This window comes from Sesamum indicum, linkage group LG6 (assembly GCF_026168435.1).
Source record: "Sesamum indicum cultivar Baizhima isolate 11 linkage group LG6, ASM2616843v1, whole genome shotgun sequence".
NCBI lineage: Eukaryota > Viridiplantae > Streptophyta > Magnoliopsida > Lamiales > Pedaliaceae > Sesamum > Sesamum indicum.
The window spans coordinates 23,065,287-23,088,080 of record NC_142662.1 but is presented as its reverse complement, the minus strand read 5'-3'; the positions used below and the strand labels follow the sequence as shown (position 1 = coordinate 23,088,080).

Below are 22,794 nucleotides of genomic sequence, written 5' to 3'. Positions count from 1 at the left end.
TAGGTCATATGAAATCGAAAATTTCTTCATTTTCATTCTTTACCTGGTAACAGTGCATTCTTACGTTTATAGGAAAACGAAAACCTGGCTCGATGCCATCCATACTGCCAAAGGTTTTTGGACAGCAACATCATAGAGTTTTGGCATCGACACAAGCGAAACGTGTACAATAACACGTCCAACAGAGAATGCAAGAAACACAGTTACCTCCAGTTTCTTCAGATAGTTTCTAATCACATTCTGACAGTATATTAACAAACATGGGTTCCAGGTCCCTGTCACAACAGCTTCAGGAAACATGTAGAACTACACATACTATATTGTCCTTTTGCTATGACTATAGAGGCTATGCATGACCAAAATTCTCAAGAATTTCGGTGAGAATGACGAGGCCTGCACCTCCCATTACTAGTGAGAGGGTCAATTTTCCTCCGGGGACCAGCAGGGGAATTTTCAGAGACTCGGACGATTCTGAGTACCTATCTGACCACGACATTGCAGCAGGAAGAACTCCAAACAGCACCAACACTATAGAAGCATGAGGAAAATAGCGATGTTGCAAATTTTATCGATAAATAGCACGTGAAGTGCAAAATGACCTAACTCCTGAGATAGTAAGACTCTTTGGACTATGGGGGTGGTTGTAAGCTCATTGTTCAAAATAAGTTGAAAAGAGTGTTTTGTATTACCACATCTGCTTTTGAACTACTTAAATTAAGTTGATTTAAGCCAAAAGTTATAAACAACTTCGTACCAACAGCTGCAGCTTATTGGTAACATTGTAAATATTAAGGTTATTTTCCAACTTTTTTTCACTTTTCAACACTTGTGACTTTCACTACTGCTTAACTTACAACTTTCACTACAACTCATTACCACCACAAAAACACAAACTATTGCAAACAACATTTAATGTATTTCAGTTGATTGAGAACCCCGTTTTGAGGAAATGATGATATGCAACCATTTCTGCAGGTGAAAGTACGTATATAAAAAAGAATCGAGTGGAATGTCAAGTAAATTTATACCTCCATATGTCCCGGCGAAATCCAATGCTTTAAAGAAGATCTCTGGATCCAACAAAGCTAATATCAAAGGTGGAACTAGAGTAAGTAAATACGGCAGAGGCTTGTTCCGACCAGACGGGAGTTTTAGCACTGCCGATGATATTCCAGTACAACAACAGAACACAAATTACGAATCATCATTTTTGAGTCAATAAGAAGTTGTATTGAACAGGAAAAATAATCCACTTACCCGGAAAGGAAATGCACAGACAATGGCATATTTAAGTTGGAAAAATATCAAGTTTGAATAGAGAAATATCCACTTACAGTCGGCAAGGAAGTCGGAGAGGCCTAGAACAAATCCAATGTAAGAGGTGGCAATTGCAAGAACCGAGAATAGATCGACTATTGGCTGCGGAAAATATATATATATATATATATATTAGTGATTTCTAAATTTCAAGCATATTCAAATATTTATATATTCAAGCATAAATCCCTCGAAGAAGTCAAATCAACACTAAAATTGATCGTAAAGAAAGAGCAACTGACCCCAACAACTCCATTCGTTGATCGCAATTGCTGGAGTGGATCCACAAGTGTATTTGAGCCCAGTTCAGGAGTTGTAATGGTCCCAAGAATAACAGCATTCCAGACAAGAAACAAAGCAAGAGGAATAGCAGTGCCCAGAACTATCGCAGTCCTGCAAATCAACACCGTAAATGATAATCTAACATTATCTAGTCATAACGAGCAGCAAATAGACAGCAAGAAAACATATGCACGGATCACAAGAATCTTGTCAGCTTATAGAAGTCCCTGAACCAAAAGAAAGAATTGAGCTGGTTTACATGAACTCCTTATGGTTCGACGAAAGTATCTAATGTTCACAACTTTAGATACTTAATTTTGGGTTATAATGTTCCATGATAACGAAGAGTTATCACCTTACTTTTGATAAGTTGCCTTCGAGATTTGTACAAAGAACTGGAACTACATTCTGCAACAAAGTCAGATTAATAAGAACCATCGTTGAAATAATACATACGTATTTGGAATGAATTAAGTGAACGATGTACCGCTTACCTGATAAACGAAAGAAAGTGCTATAATAGGTATACTTCGAGGCGCAGCCTCTAAGTTAGCTTGTAGAAGAGCATCCCAGTGTAAGTCTCCGCTAGCAACGACCTATGAAAATAGGCATCCAAATTAATTTGGACAAAGAAAAAAGGAAGAAACTAGCTACAAAATAATGCTATTTCTGTTTGTCAACTTATGCAGAACTCTGGCATCAAAGTCCCTACTCTCTTGTTTTCGACTTGTGTAATTTCTCGATGTATGCATAAATGATTCGTGAATGCTTCAAATAACGTGAATTGCTTCTCATGCTCAACAACATAAAAACAATGCTGTGCTAATTCCTGAAGCAGTTTCAATGTAATAAACGGTACCCAACTAACCTCTCAAATCAAAATTTTGTTTATGATATATTATAAAAAGCATAAATACTCATAAATAAAATAAATTGAAGTTATAGCAGAGAATATGGAAATTGAAGAAGGGCAGAATTTACCACGAGAGCAGTGAAAGACGCTATGATGCCGACTACTAGAGCACCATTTACCGCTCCAATAATCCGTTGGCTACGAAGAAATTAAAATCTTACTGTCACTTGAAAGCTGTTGAAGACAACAAAACAGAGAGGGAAAAGGTATTTGGAAGGTATAAATTACAACAAGCGTGGAAATTATCAAACTATTGTGAGAATTTTTCCCCACAAAACAAGCTATAATATGAAATATAGCTCCCTGAAGAATATAGACCAAATTAAAAGGTTGCCTGCACGTATCTACAAATTGACTAAACGCAAATTCCAAGATCACTATGGTACAATGGGCAGGGAAAGATCACATAAAGATCAAGCAATTAGTTGCACTTAAATGTAAGAGGGAATCGACCTTCCGAAGTAGCAAAGACCTCCAAAAAGCAGTGAAAACAAAGTAGCCGTTTCCCATCTGCAATCATAACGCTGCCCATCAACACCTAACAAACATATAAAATGGCTCATGATATTGATATCCTCCAGAAACAAATGGAAAATCAAAATAAAACCTGCATCAAGCAGGCTAGACTCTTCCGTAAAAAATATATTGAGATTCGTAAGGATGTTTTTCAATATCAGATGGGACTTAATCTATGACAGACTCTCATCAGTTCCTATAGTCAAGCACCAGTTTGTTATAACTCTGTTTACGACTTCAACAGTGTAATAATGGAAATATTTTGATTCGCAAAGTAAGATTCAAACATTTTAAGACACAGCATAGCAGAATAGCAATAGTGGGTGTGAAAATGTAGAAGCATCATAAATCAAGTCCCATTTGGACATAATTTGGAAAATTATGATAAACCAAGATGACCTGGAAAACAGTAATTATTGATACATGTGAAATTTATTATTAACATGATTTATAATCTAAAGGGGACAAGCTGATATTAAGAGTATGTCTAAGCAATCAAATGTCTGCACATTATTGACAAAATAAAATATGGTAAGTTAATCAAGAAGCATGAGATTTACTCATAACAGACTAAATTAGTTTGTGACATATATATTTGAATAAGACTGAATATAAAAATTAGTTTATGGACACCTTAACTAACGCTCTATTGATGAACGTTCTGTAGGACATATAGAACCTATCAATCAAGGCTTCGGCATAGTTCAATAATTATGAACCCCAGGTGTACAATGAAAAACAGTGAATATTTAAACACGTAAAGTTCATAAATAGCAGATTTTATCACCTAATGGGACGAGCAGATGTTTAAATATGCCAAAGCAATCAAATCAGACAACTGTAAGCATAATAAGGAAGTTCTGGTCCATACAATGGAATGCCGAGGAAGTTTTTTAAAATATCTGAAGAACGAGCCACATAGGCAACAAGGAGAGCGTAATGGATGAAAATGTAGGACCAGCTGCAGATGAAAAGAAACAATATCATTGTCAGATACAAATTTGACTACAAAAGAATCAGGTTCCAACATTTCTTCCCAAACAGTAAGAATTAAACTGAATGACAGCAACACAGGCAACTGAAATCTGAAAATGGAAAATTCTTTTTGTCTAATATTATAGCATGAAAACCTTATCACATAACATAGATTTTTAATAAAGCAGTTAACTAGAGACATAATCGACATTCTAATGCCCTATTATTCTGTTTAATGGCAAAAATGATAAAAATGACCAAAATGAAGAAACAGCTCAAAGGAAAACTTTTTTGTGCAGCTCATCTTTTAATATTGAAAACCCTGAGTGAAAAAAATTGTTTAAATTTGGACTTTGGTTCAGATATTGTTCCTACTACATCGTTAAAGTGAAGTGATCCTACCAGGCAACCTGGACTCCAACATTTCCAAGGGTTCTCTTGGCCATTGATACCTGGAAGTACAGACAAGAAGAGCAAATTAATAACATCTAACGTTTGATCTTCAGTGATGAAACTCCAGATTAGCACGAGTTTTAACTTCAAGAAGATGATATAATCATGAGCAATAGATTCTGGGATGTGAAAGAAATTCAGGTAGCCAAATAAAGATACAGCTGCAATTTACATATTTTAATTATTATTTCAGCATTTAACACTAAATCTTGACTCCAGCTCTAGATTCAATTGAATTTTACTAAAATCCTGAGCGAATGTCATTAGCAATATTGCATTTTCATTTTCAGTTGCTAGTTGGCAAAGGATTTCTTTTGCCCCACATAAAGAACAGAAAACCAATAACAGACAAATGCATGTATATACATGCACTTATATCTGTAGGCCTTCAAACTGTTAATTTGGAAAAATGATATGCTCTGTAAGAGTCAATGCCCATGACCGACATCAAGAACTCTACTTTAAGATTAGAATATACATATGATGACAAATATTCAGATCATATCTGGAGTATAGCGTGCTCATATAAAAAGAAAATCAAGTACCAGTGAAACACCACCAGAACCAAGCTCACACATAGTGTTCACATTTACTTCGGCAATGAGCAGTCCACTGACGACCTACACCATTTAGAACACGACATGTCACAGTTCTAAAAAGTATGGAATGTTGTAAAAAGAACTAAAAAAAAGAAGTCAAATGCGAAAGACTGGTCCAGCCGATTTTAGGAAGCTAATGCTTTGGAATTTGATTACAAACCAGAAAGACATAATGGAGTGGTTCCAACTTTGCAGAAAATGAGAAGCAATCAACTAGTACCTTTTGTATTAGTTATTTTATTTTGGTAATTGTTTTATTTTTATAATATTTAGGACTTGTTTGTTTTGTTTTTTTTATTATCTTTGCCTTTTCTAATGGTTTTCTGTTTTACCATTTTCAACAAAACCACTGATTTCTTTTTTATACTTGTAACCATCATTTTCAAACTTGTGTACCATTTCTCGAACTAAGACTACACCACAATGTTTGATTGATGTTTTACTAATGTAATTAAAATCCATTAACTATGTGAACAGTGGTTTTCTTCTATAGTGTGACCTACTATAAATTTAATCATAATTGATCAGATAACATCACTTGACTGACGATACGTAAAGAAAGTAATGGAGCCAATTAATTGTTATACAAACACATTTTTATTTTCAAAAAGAAAAAAACAGTACTGAAATGGAAATGCAGTTGAACATGAAGAAAATGAAAAAGGATGAGAATGCAAACAAAAATAATACAAATGAGGACTTAGGTTGTAAAAAAATTAACTTTGCAAACCACATGACGTACAGCTTAAGAGCACCTAATATTGGTTTTTAGTAGTCTATCATCACATTGATGGTCGAATTTTATTGGTTATTTTTCCTATAACATGCTTCAATGATCCAACAAAATGTCAAAGATGCGACATATCATCTACACTGGAAAGAAACAAGTACGAGAAAAACGAGTATGATGACTTTTACCATAAATATCCAGCATAAGATGCAGATAATTGCTGATGCCAAAAATCCAGCTTCTTGTGTCACAGCAGGAATGGCAAGTATCCCTGCACCTACCTGTTCATTGCAAACTTACTCATGTCATAAAACGAAGCAGTTAAAATATCAGAAAACATATACTCATGGAAAACAATTGATTCATTGGCCCCTGGCCTCAGTTTGGTTATTCAGAATTTGACTTAAATTGCTAAAATGAAACCACTTGCAAAGCATTTTTCTGTTTTTTTCATCACCGTAATCAAGGAATTTTGCTGTAGCTCTTTAGTCACTGTTTTGGATACTCCAGTTAGAGCATTTACACTTACTAAGGATAGACGACATCATAACCTTTTGGCATGGCTGATATTCAAGAAGCCATGTGTAACTAATATTTGGCAATTTATAGCATCATGGATGGACAAATATTCTGCGAGAGAACATCAAAATTTTGTTCACAAACAAACAAACTGAGGTTGTCCAAGAGAGTAGAACTGTAGAAGGAACATACGGTGGTGCCAGCGACAAGGAAAATCGAACTGCTTAGGCTTCCTGGGTAATAATAGACAAAAGAGTTATCATTAACCATCAAATGTGACACCACGGTCAAGGCAACAAAAAATACACCAAAGAAACAGCCATCAAAATATTTTAGACATCCTCATTGTAGGAAATGAACTAAAAAGTTGTTATACAATTCAGATAGCATTATTCCTTTTCAAGTGAGAGTAATATCAGTAACATTCACTATGTGGGCAAATCAAATTCGGAGAAGTAATCTTAACATCAACACTAATCATAACTAGCAAAAGTACAATAAGCATCCAAATTGGTAACAGAGTAGCTATTGTACCTGGAAAGTAAACTAAAAGAACATAGATTCTTCCACAGGGTGGTCTATTGCCACAAAGCCAGAATCACAACCATTATTTCATAAGCACATTTAACTTCGGTAGCTAACTTCGGACAGGAAAATTGAATAACATAATAGTTAACCCATTTCAAGAAAATGCAGAGCAATAGTCAGCTGCATCATAATTGTAGAATGCACAAATACAAGCATCTGATCAGAAATGACAAAAATACAACTCCAACAAGCACTATATTTTTCATAGAGCTCGTGACGCTAAGATTCTTTTCCTACTTTCTAACCATTTTATCACTCAAAATTTTGAAAAATAACAAAAACTGTTCCATATTATTGCACATTATCCACCACATTTTTACTTGCTTCTGTAATTTGGTACAGGTCAGATTTCAAGTAGACTAATTTCATCACATTTTCCTACTATATGCAGCTTTCTTGCAGTTCTAACATCAAAATAATCAAGAGTAAAAACAAAAGGGATGAAGGGAAAACAGTGTATTCTGAATCATACCAGGTTCCCTTTTCAATGTGGCTTGATTGAGGTTTGAAAACAGCCTCTCGAACTCATAAACTTGTCCCTCTGCATCCACTTGTTGTACCAGCTCCTGATTCTCTTGTCCAGCCGATGATGGCCCCTTTGAGAAGCATTTTACTGATGCCCTCAAAGGAGAATCAACAAAATTATGATTTAACAACGGTTGTTGAGTTCTTGATGGATCAAAATTTGCACATGTAGGGAATATTTTGAGGTTCTTGATTCTCCTAAAGAGTTTTGGATTCCCATAAAGTGAAAACTTGGGAGTGCATGCTAAAGAAAATGATGAAAAGGAAGGGACCATGCCCATCATCAATCGGTGTTTCTTGATTTCCTGTAGAAGGCCTTCTTGGTGTCTGTGTTTTCTCGTTGATGTGGCACACAGACATCCCATGTTGTAGGATTGGGGAAGATGATGTGGGCCCTTCTAATGTTTCGTCGCTCGTTTCGTTTTGATGGGATTTTGGGTGACGTTGGACTCAATATTAAATATGGGTGACTAGCAATTTAACATTTGTAAATTATTTCTTTATATATATAAAAAAATAGTGATTTATTTATATATTTTTAAAATTAAATAATCTATATTTTTATATAAGAAGATAAATTATTTTATTTTAAAAAATATAAAGAAGTAAATTATTATATTTTAAAAAATACAGAAAGTAGATTACTATATTTTTTATAGAAGATAATTTGCTTATTTGAAATATCACAGGGATTAATTGCATTTTTTTCTATTAAAAATAGGTGTTGTCACATGTGGAATTTTGATAATATATGAATTTTGTGATTATATAGTCTGAATATAAAATTCTTTTAAGAAATTAATTATTATATATATAATTTTAATTATATATTAGCGATGCGGTTCGATTTTTGACAAATTTTTTAAGTTTTAAATTAAAATCAAATTAATAGTACGGTGCAATTTTATTCTAAATTTAAAATTACATAGTTCCATCCAATCTAGCTCGGGTGATTTGGGGCGGTTTTAATATTTTGTTATGACCCCTACAAAAGAGGTAATAAATTTGAAAGAGATGAAGTAGTATTTTATTTTGTACTTATGAACTATATTTATATTATGTATTTTATAATAATAATAATAATAATCAATTTTGTCTTGTTTAACTCCTAAAACCAAAAAAATATAGTAAATTTTGATAAATTATATTGATAATTCCTGAAATTATGTCGAATTCCACAAACACCTTCCACGCTTTGTAAAACTATAAATACTCCATTCAGGATCCAGATTTTACAAGTAAACCGCTGGGATAAGATACATTAATATTCCTTTAAAGGATATGTACTCGTAACGTTACAAAAAATAATTATTTCTACAATTAAATCTAATTTTTTAAAAAAATCCATCTAATTCATCCTAAATTTTATTAGACAAGTAGAGAGGAAAAATAGAAGGGGATGATGATAATCTAACAGTTAATGTATCATTACTAATATTGCAATAAAAGTTAAATTTTTTTTAAAAAATAAAATTATAATATATAGCCCACAACGATATTTTGGTCAGTTCATTATAAAACAAATAATAAAAATCTAATAAAACTTAATAGATTGAATTAGTTGTTCGACGAATATTAAAATTAAAGAGTACGGGTAATTTTCAAAACAACCGGATGATATTTGTAATTATGTTAAATTTTAATTAAAAGAAAAAAAAGAAAAAAAGTCAAAGTTTGTGATCCTTAGAGATGGGTGAGAATGGACTAAATCATGAGGAAATATTTTTTAATAATGCGTAATGGTTAGGTTACAACATTTTATATATAAACTTTGACTTAAGAAATCAACATTTTATATATATTTTTTAATAATGCGTAATAGATTGGCTTGTTCAAAAATAAAGTAAATACTAATTTTAAGCTATTATAAAAAAAATAAATTATATTGACACCCTTTAAAATTAGATATGAATACATAAATATCCTTTATCTTTTATAAAATTATAATTACATCATCTAAAGTTATAGTTATAGTTGCAAGTATATTTCATATTTAGCAGCAAAATACATAAAAATTACACTAACACCCCTTAAGAGGGTGTATTTATAATATTATAAAATATAGGAGGTGTTTGTGTATTTAAACCTAATTTCAGAAAATGTTAATATAGTCTATTGAAAATATATATATGTATAGGGTTAAAAGCAATCACACTCTTATAAAAATATGAATGGGCAAAATATGGCCTAATAAACCAAAAAAAAAAAAAGGACAATTCACCCACTAATTTTTGTAAAGTAAAAAATGCCCATTCAAAATTTACATTAATTGATAAATTGTCATTTTTTTATTTCTTATTAATATAATGTGCGGATTTATATATTTAATCTTATTTACACTATTATAAAAAGAAAAGGCCATCCACACTTACAAATGGCACCGCCGCATTAATTTTTTGTGAAGTCAAGATTGTCTTTCAACTAATAAGATAACTACTTATTCAACTTTTTAAATTTTACATTAACTCATAAATTAGTTTTAATTTTTAAATTATAATGTGTTTTTTTTTTATATATTCTACTGATTTATATATTTTACTTTTATATATAATTTTATTTTAAAACATAAAAAATTATATATTATATATACATAAAAATAACATATCAAATAATTAATTTATAATATATTTTAAATGGTGAAAGATTATTGAGGTTATGCATATAGAACCACCTGTCACAACGGCTAATTTATGTAATTACAATGAAGCCTCTGGCATATAATATACACGCACGAGGCGCACACTTGCATTTTAGTTCACCGTAGACAGAAGCAGGAAATGTGTGTGTTGATGATTTTCAACTGATTGAATAATGAATAGCTATTCCTTCCTTCAAATTCAATCAACTTAAGTCTGCTCTATAATTCGTAGTAGTTAACTGAGCTATTGGGTTGTCATCTCTCTCTCTCTCTCTCTCGATTTGCTTCCAATGGCTTTTTCCAATTCTCTCTGCAGCCACCAGAGCTACGCTTCCTACAACGGGAAAACGCAGTTCAATTCTTTCAAGAGAGGCTGTTTTTATCTACCTTCTTCGTTTAAGCCACAAGGGTTGTCGTCTTTCCACAGAAAGTTTGAATCTTCAAGGACCCATTTGATCAGGGCCACGGCTTCTGATTCCAAGACTGATAGAAAGCAAGTTGAAGTGAGTCCCAGTTCGATTTTAATTGAAATCGATTATCTGCTTATGTGTGAATCTGAGTTTTTCATGTTCTTGGATAGTGAATCTCTGGTCAATGCTCTTCCAATTTTTGCAATTTTTTTTAAGTCTTATGGTGTTTTCTTGGTTAGGTGGTGTATGATCTTGAGGATAAGTTTAATAAGTTAGCAGACCAAGTGGATAGGGATGCAGGGATGTCAAGGCTCACTCTTTTTTCTCCTTGCAAGGTAAGGTAATCAAATTTGATACAATTACTTGGCTTAAAGCCCAAAGCTTAATTACATTTCTGAAAGATTTTGTGAAAATTTGATGGGCAGATTAATGTTTTCTTGAGAATAACAAGCAAAAGAGCGGATGGATATCATGATTTGGCATCTCTCTTTCATGTAAGAAGCTTTTGTTTCATCGCTAACAATTTCTGTTTTCAGAATGAATTATTGACATTTTGTTGGTTCTCTTCCTAATGTTAATATAAAGTAGCCATTTTCTTCTTCAGGTTATCAGCCTAGGAGATAAAATAAAGTTCTCGTTGTCCCCATCAAAATCAAAAGATCGTTTGTCAACAAATGTTCCTGGAGTCCCTCTTGATGAAAGAAATTTGGTAAACTAGGAACTCTTTCTTTCTTTTTCTTTGTTATGAATGTTATTAGATTCTTCTTAGTTTTATTCCTCTTTGCAGATAATAAAGGCTCTTAATCTGTTCAGGAAAAAGACAGGGACTGACAACTACTTTTGGGTAAATTCTGATCTGGAACCTCTTGGATTTATTGATTGGAGCATAATGAACTCAGTTGGAGCATGTTTTCCATGTATTTGCATCTAGATTCATCTTGATAAGATGGTGCCAACGGGGGCTGGCCTTGGTGGTGGCAGCAGCAATGCTGCTACTGCCTTGTGGGCAGCAAATCAGTTTAGCGGTTGTGTTGCCACTGAAAAGGAGCTCCAAGAATGGTCTAGTGAGATCGGCTCTGATATCCCCTTCTTTTTCTCCCATGGAGCTGCATATTGTACCGGTAGAGGTGAGGTATGTCTTAGGCATAATTCAATACATCAGCCCATCATCCCAAATTATTATCTTTCAGCTTTTCTCATCATTCTTTATCTGTGTTATGTTGACTGCACATGAAGGCATTAGTGATAAGTCTCATGCTTAGATATCTAAGCTATGCATCCAAGAAAGGATACATAATTCGAATTTCAGTTTAACAATTAAGGTAGATTTACTTCATCATTGCATTAGACCTGAATATTTGTTTTTAACCTACACCTAGCAGAGTTCCCCACATATAGAGCAGAAGACAGAAAATTATTAAACTTAATGGGTTTTCCTTTAGTTAAATTTCTTGGATTAGCAAAAAACCATGATCAAACCTAATGGAATATTTATGTAAATTTTGCAAATTTATGTGTTCCTGAAAGAATATAATGTGTACAGAATGCTGGATGGAATGTATCAATAGACTCGCTTTTGAATTGATCAGGTAGTTGAAGATATTCCTCCACCTGTACCGATTGATGTTCCTATGGTTCTCATTAAACCACCAGAGGCATGCTCTACTGCTGAAGTTTACAAGGTATGGCACATTTAAGTTACTGAATTAAGTTGACTTGGTATTTAACTTTTTCAGTATCATAGTCATCCTATCACATCTTGGTTTCACAGCGGTTTCGGTTGGATCAAACAAGCCAGATTGACCCTTTGACGTTGCTAGAGAAGATCTCAAGGAATGGAATCTCTCAGGAGGTTTGCGTAAATGATCTAGGTATGAATTTGAAAGCAGATTATCATGGCTGTCTTATTTTTTTTTAATTACTTTAACATACTGTGCATCAAACAAAGTAACTAGTAACTTCACATAGAAAGGACTTGATGAATATGAGCTTGTTTGTGTCTGCCTATGCTTTCTGACTTTAAGGGATTTTAAGAAAAGTAGCTAGTAGCAAAGTTGGGATGTTCAGAAGTTGATTTGAAAAGTAGTTAGAAAGTACGAATAAAGTGTGTTGAAAAATCACTATGCTTGTGATTAGTTTATAACGACTCTAATAACCTTGCACCAAACTGTTTCCTCTTCTTTTTCTTTATTCCCTCTCTTTTGTTTTTTCTTTTTCTCTCTTCTTTCCTTCTCTTCCTTTTCCCCACTTTTTATCTTCCTTCTTTTTTCTTCTCTTCTTTTGTTTCCTCTCTTCCCACACCACTCCATCGCACAGCCCCACCCCCTCAACAGCCACCTCTCTTCCGCCTACCAAGCCATACCACTCAATCTGACCCAGCCCCACATGGCAGCCCCACCCTCTACCTTGCTCACGGCCACTAGGTCAGCCCTATAACCTCTTTCCCCTGCCCCAAGATTGTTATCTCCTTCTGATCTCGATTTCGGTGGCTGTGGTTCTAGTTTTTGCTTTCAATTAGGATGATACAATCAACCAGTGCATTTACAAATTTATATAAATGTGAGTGTGTGTAGGTGATGGCAGTGGTGGTGGTGGAGTTGCTGAGTGGTGGTTTTGCTTTGGGTTTGGAATTTGAAATTTTTGTAAATTCTTGGAGGACATACATGTCCAAAAGCAAAAAAGTTACAAAAGTGCCAAGAAGTTGAGAAGCACCAAAAAATGGTGCTTCTTGCTCTAGCTAAAAGAAAGTTGAGATTCAACTTTTCAGGGCAAAAACGTGATCCCTGAAGACCGCTTTTCAATTTATTAAATCAAAAGCACAAAGTTAATTTTTGAACCTTTTCTTAATCCCGATTGTCTTCTTGGTAAAGACTAAAGAGGTGAAGCATTTCATATTTGGAGCATCCAGGGGTTACTTTAACCAAATTGAGGGCTTGTGGTGAGGCATGGTGGGGGTCTATGTTACAAGGTGAGAGAAGGGCTTATGGTTGATTAGAGGGGAGCTTCTTAATTTTTCCGTTCCTATGATTTTTAACATCATTGCCTTTGAGCCAGGCAGGGAGAAGCAACTAGAGACTTTCAAAAGTGAATTAAGCAATCTGTATCGTCAGAAGATTCTTGGAATACTTGAAAGAGAAAGAGATGATTACTGAAGAAACCTTTCAGTAGGGAAAGATAGGGTCTTGTTAATTTTTCTTTTTTATATTTCACTTCAAGCAAGAAGAGGTGTTTAAAACTCCTTTTTTCGCTTCCAAAAGCTGGATTTCAACTTTTGTCTATTCAAAGTTTAGAAACAACAAAACTAGCGCTTCTCAGTTGCTTGACATTTTTGTCAAATTTTTTAACTTGTTTCTGGACATTTATGTTATCCAAAAATTTACTATCATCGAACAGTGCTCTAGCTTCCAAACCTAAATCACCACCACCATGGCAACACTTACACAAACACACACCCATATTATATAAATCTATGAAATGTACATACGTCTATATCTACATGTATATATAATCTTTTTAAATACATTGATTGATTGCATCATCAAATGGGTTGAGCCAGGGCATACAACAAGGCTAGAGGGTTTCCAGGATTTGTTGCCATGTCGGGTTGGGGGCATTGAGTAGTAGGGGTTTGAGGAGGGTATGGTGCTTAGTACACTTGGTTGGGGATGGCAGGTGTGAGAAAGAAAAAATAAAGGAAGAAGAAAAGGAGGGGGAAGGAAACACAAAAGGAAAAAGGGAAAAAGGAAAAGGATGTTTTAGTTTTTGCATGAATAAGCTCAAGCCCAAGTTATTTTCTAACCAAGGCTACTCTTTTAACCAATTCCCGTTCCAACTTTAAAATGGCTTAAAGTCGACACTTTAAAAAAGTGTACGTCTGTGCAAACGAGCTCGTTACCTTTGAAATAGAATCCATAATGGAAAATCAAGCAATAATTGTTCTCTCGTCTTTATTCAATCAAAAATATTTGAGTTGCCTGTAGGTGTTACTGTTGCCTTCTTCAACCCTACAATCTATATACATATATATATATACATTTATGAATGTATGTAATTGCTGTTGGAATTTAACTTCAGCATATGAATGTGTTTCTAACCAATTGAATGTGTGAGAAATTATGCAACAAAATATATATCTGAAAAAGCATAGCTTGCTATTGTTCTAAGTCAATTTCGTATATATTTACATATAACATGTAGTGTATTTAGCTTAGCCTCAAAGCACCTGGTCTAGATAAAGGGTTGTTCATGTTGGTATAAGGTCTCCATTGCTAGTCTCTACTTCTATATGCTGCTAAAGCATCAATCTCCGACTTCCGCAATTACCTGAAAGAATTGCTATCCCAGCCAAAGCATTTCAAACCTTATGCGGGTCGGCAGAATAGACCTTATCCTCATCATAATGTCTGCTGGAGTCGTGCATTATTAGCTTCGAGTAGAGTAGTTTATACCTTGATGAGAGTGTTGTCTTTTCATACTGCTGGTGTTATTGCAGAACCCCCTGCTTTTGAAGTCCTTCCATCATTAAAAAGATTAAAACAGCGCATAGCTGCTGCAGGCCGAGGACAGTATGATGCCGTTTTCATGTCTGGAAGGTACCTTTCAATTACCTGCTAAAGTATCTGAAGGTTCATGAATATTTCTGCTCTTCAGTATTAGCATAGCCTGGTAGCATTCAGATAACCCAATGTCTCGTCCTTTCGTCATTTTACAATTTGCTTTTGCCTGCAATAAGATTTAACAATTCACTCAGTCATCAGAACCTGATTTACATTATAAAATATGACTTATTACAAATATTTTACCCATTGTAGAATATAAGAAAGCGCAACCGAAAGAAACAGAGGTAGATGCCGACTTTCCTTTCTCAGTTGATGCAGAGTAATAGTCTGTCACTTAATTTCCCCAATCTAATTCCCTTCCCACACTTTGTATGGTGAAACTAAAAAATTTTGCCAACTTTCTCCTAAATAATTCTCTACTGTCTATGGAAAGATAGCTTCAAGATGATAATATTACTTCTTTAATGTTAATATCATGGGACGTTAAGTGAAATACTACATAACTTGGAAATACAAGATTAAATATAAACAATAACTCAGAAGCATAGTTAAATGAAAACTAAATATTTCTTCTTTGTGCGCAGTGGGAGCACCATTGTGGGGGTGGGTTCTCCTGACCCCCCTCAGTTCGTGTACGATGATGATGAGTACAAGAATGTCTTCTTATCAGGTAAATCACTAACGATAAGGTCGTTAGAGCTGTTTAATCAGTATTCTTACATATCTGTTCAAATAAGAGCCTAGATATGCATGGAGAAAGTAGAATTAAGTCTGATCCCAAGTGTTTAACTGATGAAAGTTATTACATGGAATACTCCACAATATTTACAGAAGTTGAATTAGTATTTAACCATTTAGCAATTGTATTCTTCCATCTGTGGTTCTGAGAGGAAAATATAGTGCTGCCACCTTCTTTAAGAGGTGGATGATTGAAATATTCCTTCTCGTTTCTGACTTATTTGACTTTGCTGTACAATGAACGAAGAGGCCAACTTCATCACCCGCTCGCCTAATCAGTGGTATGCAGAACCTATTTCGACAAATGCTGCTATCTCACCAACGGAGATTTCTGTTCAATAGTCTGTCATACATATACATATGGAGTCGAAATTGCATCAGTTGTATAATGGTAGTAGCCCTTCATGGTTAGCTTCTCTCTTATTCGATTTTTGTTAATTTATTTGCTATAATCAATAGACATGTACCTTTGTAGTTTCGAGTGAAGACAAGACAAGACATCTTGTTCTACCATTGCTTTTCTCATTCTAGTGAGACATGCAAGAAATATATACATTGTGTTTTATTATCTCAACAATTAAGTACAATCTGATGGGTTGGATTACTCTGGTCATTTTCACCACAACCACTATATCAAGAGAAAACAACAGGCTTTTAGGTTACGGGCTAATGGCAACTTTGGGGGAAAATTAAGAGCAAAGAAGGGAAAAAAATGGACATTAAACCAAAGAAATTTTTCGATGCTTTTTCCACTAAAGATTGGCAATTAACAAGATCAACAAGGGGCAAAAGCATCAGATGAACCAACACCAACATCATATGCAAGCACATTTCTTGTCTTTTTTTTCCTCTTTCTTTATTCTTAGAACTCCTCGCCTTTCATCTTACAGAGAAGGGGAGGAAACAAACTGTCTGGGTAAACTGAAAAGATCTCTCTCTTCAAAAGGAGAAGTCCATTCCCGAGAACCACCAGCAGGTTGTTCTGAAGAAGCTAACCCCTCTTGTAACCCAGGAATCGATCCACCATTCCCGTTGGATAAAACTGGCCTCATAGCAGACTTCACACCCAGACCATAAGCAAACGAATCATATGTGCGGGAGTTGTTTTGCAAAGAGTAGTTCGCACCACCCCACAAGCCATTGGGCCTTGATGTTAATGTCCCAAGATCCAGACTCCAGTCTATGCTGGTATAATCAAACTGCAACATCGAGCCGCCGGTGTTCCAGTCCACTGGAGATGAGGACCCAGACGAACCATTAGCACCCAGCCCAGAGAAGAGCCCAAGGGAGGAAGCGGCGGAAAGCGTCGGCGATGCATTTCCTCTGCTCCACAAACCATTTCCCCTCGTGGTTGCTTGGGAGTCTATTGAACTACTGTTGGATAGGAAATGCTGCTGTGGTTGGTAATGGAGTTGGTTGTACATTGGATTTGAACTAACACCATTGGGGCTAAGACTTCTAGAGACAGCAACAGGCGGCACTAACCCGTTGGGCTTCACCGTATCAACACCATTGAGATACCAACCCCCGGCCGGCCCAGGTGGAGATGAGCTAACACTTGAGCTAGGAACCTGCTTCGCGTTAATGGATTGAGGTCGCTGCATAACAATGACCGGTTCTCTAACCGATCCAAGCTGCAAATTCTTCAATTCATTTCCAACAGCCAGATAACGAGCTTCCGTCTTGGATGGAGGAGGTGAAGCCTGCAAAGGTGATGCTAATGAATAGGAAACAGAAGGATTAGATCCTGAACTTGGCCACCTTTTCTCTGCAGGCACTGTGACCTGCTGTGGTTTGGTCCACTCCAATTTAGCTGGTATTTTTTTCAACGCCTGCATGTTTTTTGTCCCAGTATCCACAGAAGGCCCTACTGTTACTGGAACTTTAGTATAATTGAAATCTTTTTCGTCCCTTTTCTGTGGCATGGTGGCAGATGAAGTAGGCTTCGTTTGTACCCGCATTGCATGCTGACTAATAGCAACTGGCAGCTTGCCATTGGCAACAATAGGAGGATCACCAGTTTCTTCGGGCTTGGGAGGAGTAGCAGGAGGCTCCAGCTTCTGTGCCTTCAATGTTTCCTCAGCCTTCTCAAGATCGCCTTCGCAGGCAACTACAGCTCTTTCAACCTCCTGCTTGGAGGCCTTGTACCTTATTTCCATGTCTGTAATCCGTGCAAGCTCTTCTGATATGTCAATTTTCAAATTCCCCCCACCATCAAGATTATGTTCCTTGCGCTTGTCTTCTTCACCTCCTTCAAAAAGCCACGCTACTGATTCCTCTACTCTACCTTCATTCAGAATAAGAGCCATTGTCGCCCGTTCTTGAGAGAAACCCATAGCCACAAGCTGTTGAGCAAGTGCTTCTAGCTTCCTGGACATGAGATAGCCACTGCACCGTTCATGCAGCTCTTGAGCTCGTCTTTCCTTTTGTCGCTGATGTTTCCTCTCATTCTTCTGGCGTATTTTCTCTCTTTTGTCATTGTCAGCTCCAGGTACTGACTCCTGACGTGAGGGATGAGATGTTTTTTCTTTATGGTCTTCTGACTCACCAGACCAGCTGCCGTTATTTGAAACAGAATCGTATTCAATGCCACTCCCCCCCAATGAACTCCCATTATGATCATCTGTATCATCTATGTTACGGAAACGGCCATTCACATGAAGTGGACTGGAAGAGGGCACAGGTGCTGTCTCAAATGTATGAAATGTTCCCAAAAGCGGATTGTATCCACTTGCCGGGATCCCACTGCTGGTGTTAACATGACCTGAAGGCTTTGAAGAACCCTTTGGAGGTTCCTTGCCAACCTTTTTGTCTTTGGATTTAGATCTGGATGCTGGAGACATGACCTCAACTTCAATTTCTAATCCCTGCAATGCGGAAGGACGAGAACTACATTAGAATGAACACAAGCTAACTCAACCACATAAGTTCAAATGAACTGGGGATACTATCTCTTTTTCAGTAAATCACTTGCTATGATAAAGAGTATAAAACAATCATCCACTTTGAAATTGGAGAAACATGAAATTTAATCCAAGCAGTGCAACTGGAACAGTTATGATAACAACAGGTAACTTACTGAACAAATAAAGGGCGCAATGACTAATAAGCTGAATGACTTCCAGATAATGAATCAAGAGATGCTGGCTGTGCATCTTGCAATCCTAGATTGATACCCAAGGTGGAGTACAGAGGTCACGATGTTATGGTTTTCAAACCATTGAATATTTCCTACCTTCTGGGATTAAAGATGACGAGAAATAGAGTTGTACATGCGAATCTTTCCAAATCTTCTAGAAGAAAAGTAAACCAACCTAGATTTTTTACGTACCACATGAAGCATTAAACAGTTCCAACAGCGATTTTTACAATAAACCAGAAGCTACAGATGTCCTTAAAACCAATTTAACTTTCACAATGAGTTTTTAAACTGGAGGAACATTACTCTTCAAGAATAGAGACAAAACGCAAACAAAAGATCTTGGTTCAAAGTGCTAGACATGGGTGATAAAATTAGATTCCAGGTAGTCTTTCTCTAAAGAATGGTACACCTTGGTTAATAATTTAAATGCTGGGTAGTCAAACCAGACTATCGTCCACATAATGACACACCATAAAGCAAGGAAAACGACAGTCTAGCTGTATGTGATTCAAAGATGAGTCGGCAGAAGGAAAGAGAGAATGGCAGCTCCAATGAATCTAGTGTAAGAGGTCCCAAAAACCCTAATTATTAGTTATATGTTTAAGAAACAATAAATCCACGTAACCAGGATTCAGTATCAATGCCAATCAGTTCGGTTGCGACAAGAAAGAACTAGAAATGGACAAGAGAATAAATCTCAAGAGGTAAATACGGCTTCATATACTTGCACAAGATAGCAAAAAGTAATAAAGAAAGACAACAACTAAATATAATATTTCCTTTGTTGTAGAAATATTAAGCTGCTATGAACACATAATTTCCACCAAAAGGATATAACATGATACCCACACAAACTTCAAATTATCAATTCAAATTTATGTTTCTCTATTTTCCAAATAGTGGTTATCAAGCGTTTCCATAGGCGAATTTTCCCTGGCCCAAGATGTTAAAAAATACAAGATCTAATCAATCAAAATGCTATATGTATTTTCATAAAGAAAAAATTCCAAAGTTTGATATATATATATATAGAAGAAGCAAGGAAAAATGGAAAACCTGGCTCAAAATTGCAAGTTATAAGATGAGTTTGACCAATATTTGAACTTGTGCTTGTTCTTGTTAAGACGAATATACCAAAATACAATATGGGTGCTGAAATTATTATTTATTTAAAAGTTACAGTAATTATTTCTTAATACATGCTAAGCTGCTCTACTCTCAAATATTTAGATATTTTGACATTCTCTTACCAGCCCTTGCTCCCACATTATGTGACTTAGAATTCACATCAAAGCCATTAGGCATTCAACCCATTGCATGATAGGTCTTCACCTTTTCAATAACACTTAATCATAGTAATTCCAACATTTAGGATTCCCATAGCTTACAGATATCCATATAACATCAACATCTTTTAAGTTCAACCATCAAGCCTGAACTCAATGGCACATTCTCATCCTATTGTATCAAGTATTTACAAGGCCTAGGACCATTCAATATTCCCTTCATCACATCCACATCCACATCCACTTATCCTTTAAATCTTACTTCAACTACTTTACCATAACACACATTAATCCTAACACCTAATTCCTCAATACCACAACTGCAGGGAAAAATAAAATCAATATCCACATTGGTTCCTTCCAAACAGTGTAATACTTGGACTTTCTTAGCACAAAAAAATGCCTAAACACACACAGATCAGTTACCCCTGCAACCAAGGAAAGACTAAAGAATCGTAGCAATCAACAATTTCAACTCCATCTAAGGTTCCTCTGATGTAATACCACCATTACCATCCAACTCACCTTCTCCCCCCAATAACAAATTTTTAGAAGGGGAATAAATGTACATCCACATACAAATAACCATCCACCCCCAACCAAATAAACAACAATGCATGTAATTAACTCATCAGAAAATAATCCAATCACAAGTCAGCACACATCAAATCTACACACCTCTATCCCCATCCACACCATACCAAGCACCCGACAACATGCAGATCAATCAATCCAAAAATTCAACGCATCATAAACACAAAACAGCAAACCAACCAATCCACAAAACACGCCCCCGAAAAAGAAAAAAACAACAACTACAAAATCAAACGCCAACACCCAGTTCCTCCAATTCAGAGCCCCCAGCACTAAACAAATAGATACATCAAAAAAAAAATCCAAAAAACGAAAAAAGCCCAGACAGCTCCCACCCCCATCCCCACCCACAAGCAATCGATCACATAAAAAATAAAAAATAAAACACAAAAAAACATGTAGGACCTCACCTCTAACAGATCGATAGGTGGATACACAGGACGCTGTCAAATCCAATTCGTTTTCGTTCAAAAATGGAGGTTCGGATATGGTTTCAGAGTGTTGAGAATTCGGAAGAGAAATATATAGAGAGAGAGAGAGAGAGAGAGAAAGGGAAAGAGTTGCAAAAAGGATGTGTAGAGAGAGAGAGAGAGGAGAGAGAGAAAGATAGGTAACGCGAGGCTGAAAAATGAAACTGAATCGACCCGGGGATTAGGGTTTTTTTCCTTTTTATTTTTCCTTTTTTATTTTTTGGGTCTGATTTGGGGGAATGGATTTCTGTGTATTATAATAAAAACAGCCGAACGGCCACGTATGTGTGGAAACCACCTGCTACACCTGTCCTTCCTTACAACTCTCCATTTATCTTGTACCTTAGTCACATTTTCTACCCTGGATGGTAACGTCCAAGTGAATACTGCGTAGAGTTCATGGACTTTCTGTGGGGGCTGTTGTAGGTGAGTGTAGCTCTGGACCGGGTTCTTTTTGGAGAAAAGGGGAAGGCAGCAAAACTGTGTGGATTTAATAAAAAATAAAAAATAAAGTAAAAGAGAGCTGACGGCCTCGTACTCTCAATATTCACATTAATATAAAAAGGTCAAATATCGTTAAGGTCCTTAAAGTTTGTGTTTTATATCATTTTAGTCCTTTATGTTTAATCCATCAGCTTTACAGTCCCTAATATTCGTTGTGGACAATTTTTTATAAAAAATTTAAAACAAAATTATTAGTACATAGTATAAAATTATCCAACGATATATTTTAGTTGAGTAGTTAAGTTGTTGGTATTTTATAGATTAATTTACTGAAGGTAAAATTATGAAAAAGATATAATAAATTTTCGATATCCTATGTTCTTTACGATGGAAGTTTTATTTTCAAGAATTATTATTCGAATATTGTTGTGAAAAGAAAATGCAATATGCGATAATTGTGTATCAGAAAGTCTCGAAAGAATTAAACTCGTTCTCGTTAAGATAATATTGTCCCACATTGGTGCTAACGATAGCCGAATTTTCTTTACCAATATATAATGATTTTACAATTTCAAAATAATAGCACCATAAGCATTTGAGAACCAACGAATCAAAATGATATTTTGTAACTCTCACGAATAAAAATTTTAGAATGCTTGATATTGCTCTGGATGCTTTGAATAAAGTTGTTAATGGGGCAGAATGGAGTGAACCTGAAATAGTTCTGCCAATTGTGAAAAAGACCCAGAACCCGACCACCTCACCTCGAACTTTATTCTGCCACACCCCGCACTACTACAAATCTATTGGGGCGAGCGTAGTTCGATCGATCTAATTTATTATTTTTTTAAATTAAAAAAAAGACAAGAATAATAATTATGTACTAGGCAAGTCCTCATGAACTCAAGACTTGCCTCAGATTCGAACGGGTCCTAAAAATCCTAATTTTTAGGACCCGTTCGTCTCCACTTTTGTGGATCCAAACCTGTTTCTGGTGGGGTGGGTCTACGTGGTTTTTTTAAGTCCAGTTCAATTGTCACCCCTATCTTTAAAATTGATTCGAATAAAAATGAAATGAATATGGGGACGATTTATA

At 35.5% G+C, this 22,794-nt stretch overlaps 3 protein-coding genes and 1 long non-coding RNA gene across 4 annotated transcripts; 2 read left to right on the top strand and 2 right to left on the bottom strand.

Moving 5' to 3' along the window:
* Positions 1–2: 2 nt before the first annotated feature.
* LOC105163964 (Tryptophan/tyrosine permease) lies at positions 3–7,836 on the bottom strand. Its single transcript, XM_088882065.1, has 14 exons — positions 7,365–7,836; positions 6,497–6,537; positions 5,974–6,066; positions 5,002–5,076; positions 4,406–4,455; positions 3,900–3,989; positions 2,966–3,022; positions 2,581–2,650; positions 2,094–2,195; positions 1,955–2,007; positions 1,560–1,710; positions 1,335–1,419; positions 1,029–1,157; positions 3–528 (listed from the first exon to the last, which is right to left on the bottom strand). The coding sequence occupies exons 1-14, from the start codon at positions 7,780–7,782 to the stop codon at positions 347–349; spliced, it is 1,596 nt and encodes a 531-aa protein (XP_088738191.1). The 5' UTR covers positions 7,783–7,836; the 3' UTR covers positions 3–346.
* Positions 7,837–10,160: 2,324 nt separating this feature from the next.
* On the top strand, positions 10,161–16,339 carry CDPMEK (4-(cytidine 5'-phospho)-2-C-methyl-D-erithritol kinase). The gene is made up of 11 exons (XM_011082187.3): positions 10,161–10,558; positions 10,705–10,800; positions 10,891–10,959; positions 11,070–11,174; positions 11,253–11,309; positions 11,397–11,597; positions 12,055–12,147; positions 12,237–12,336; positions 14,958–15,057; positions 15,609–15,694; positions 16,010–16,339. Exons 1-11 carry the CDS (start codon positions 10,346–10,348, stop codon positions 16,102–16,104), a joined length of 1,215 nt encoding a protein of 404 aa, XP_011080489.1. The 5' UTR covers positions 10,161–10,345; the 3' UTR covers positions 16,105–16,339.
* On the top strand, positions 12,343–13,850 carry LOC148787919 (uncharacterized). Its single transcript, XR_016065871.1, has 2 exons — positions 12,343–13,433; positions 13,520–13,850. It is a non-coding gene; the product is annotated as an uncharacterized LOC148787919 (long non-coding RNA).
* A 142-nt stretch (positions 16,340–16,481) lies between the features above and the next one.
* Positions 16,482–21,442, bottom strand: LOC105163737 (uncharacterized). Its single transcript, XM_011082186.3, has 2 exons — positions 21,195–21,442; positions 16,482–18,629 (listed from the first exon to the last, which is right to left on the bottom strand). The coding sequence occupies exon 2, from the start codon at positions 18,603–18,605 to the stop codon at positions 16,647–16,649; it is 1,959 nt and encodes a 652-aa protein (XP_011080488.1). The 5' UTR covers positions 18,606–18,629; positions 21,195–21,442; the 3' UTR covers positions 16,482–16,646.
* Between the last annotated feature and the right edge of the window lie 1,352 nt (positions 21,443–22,794).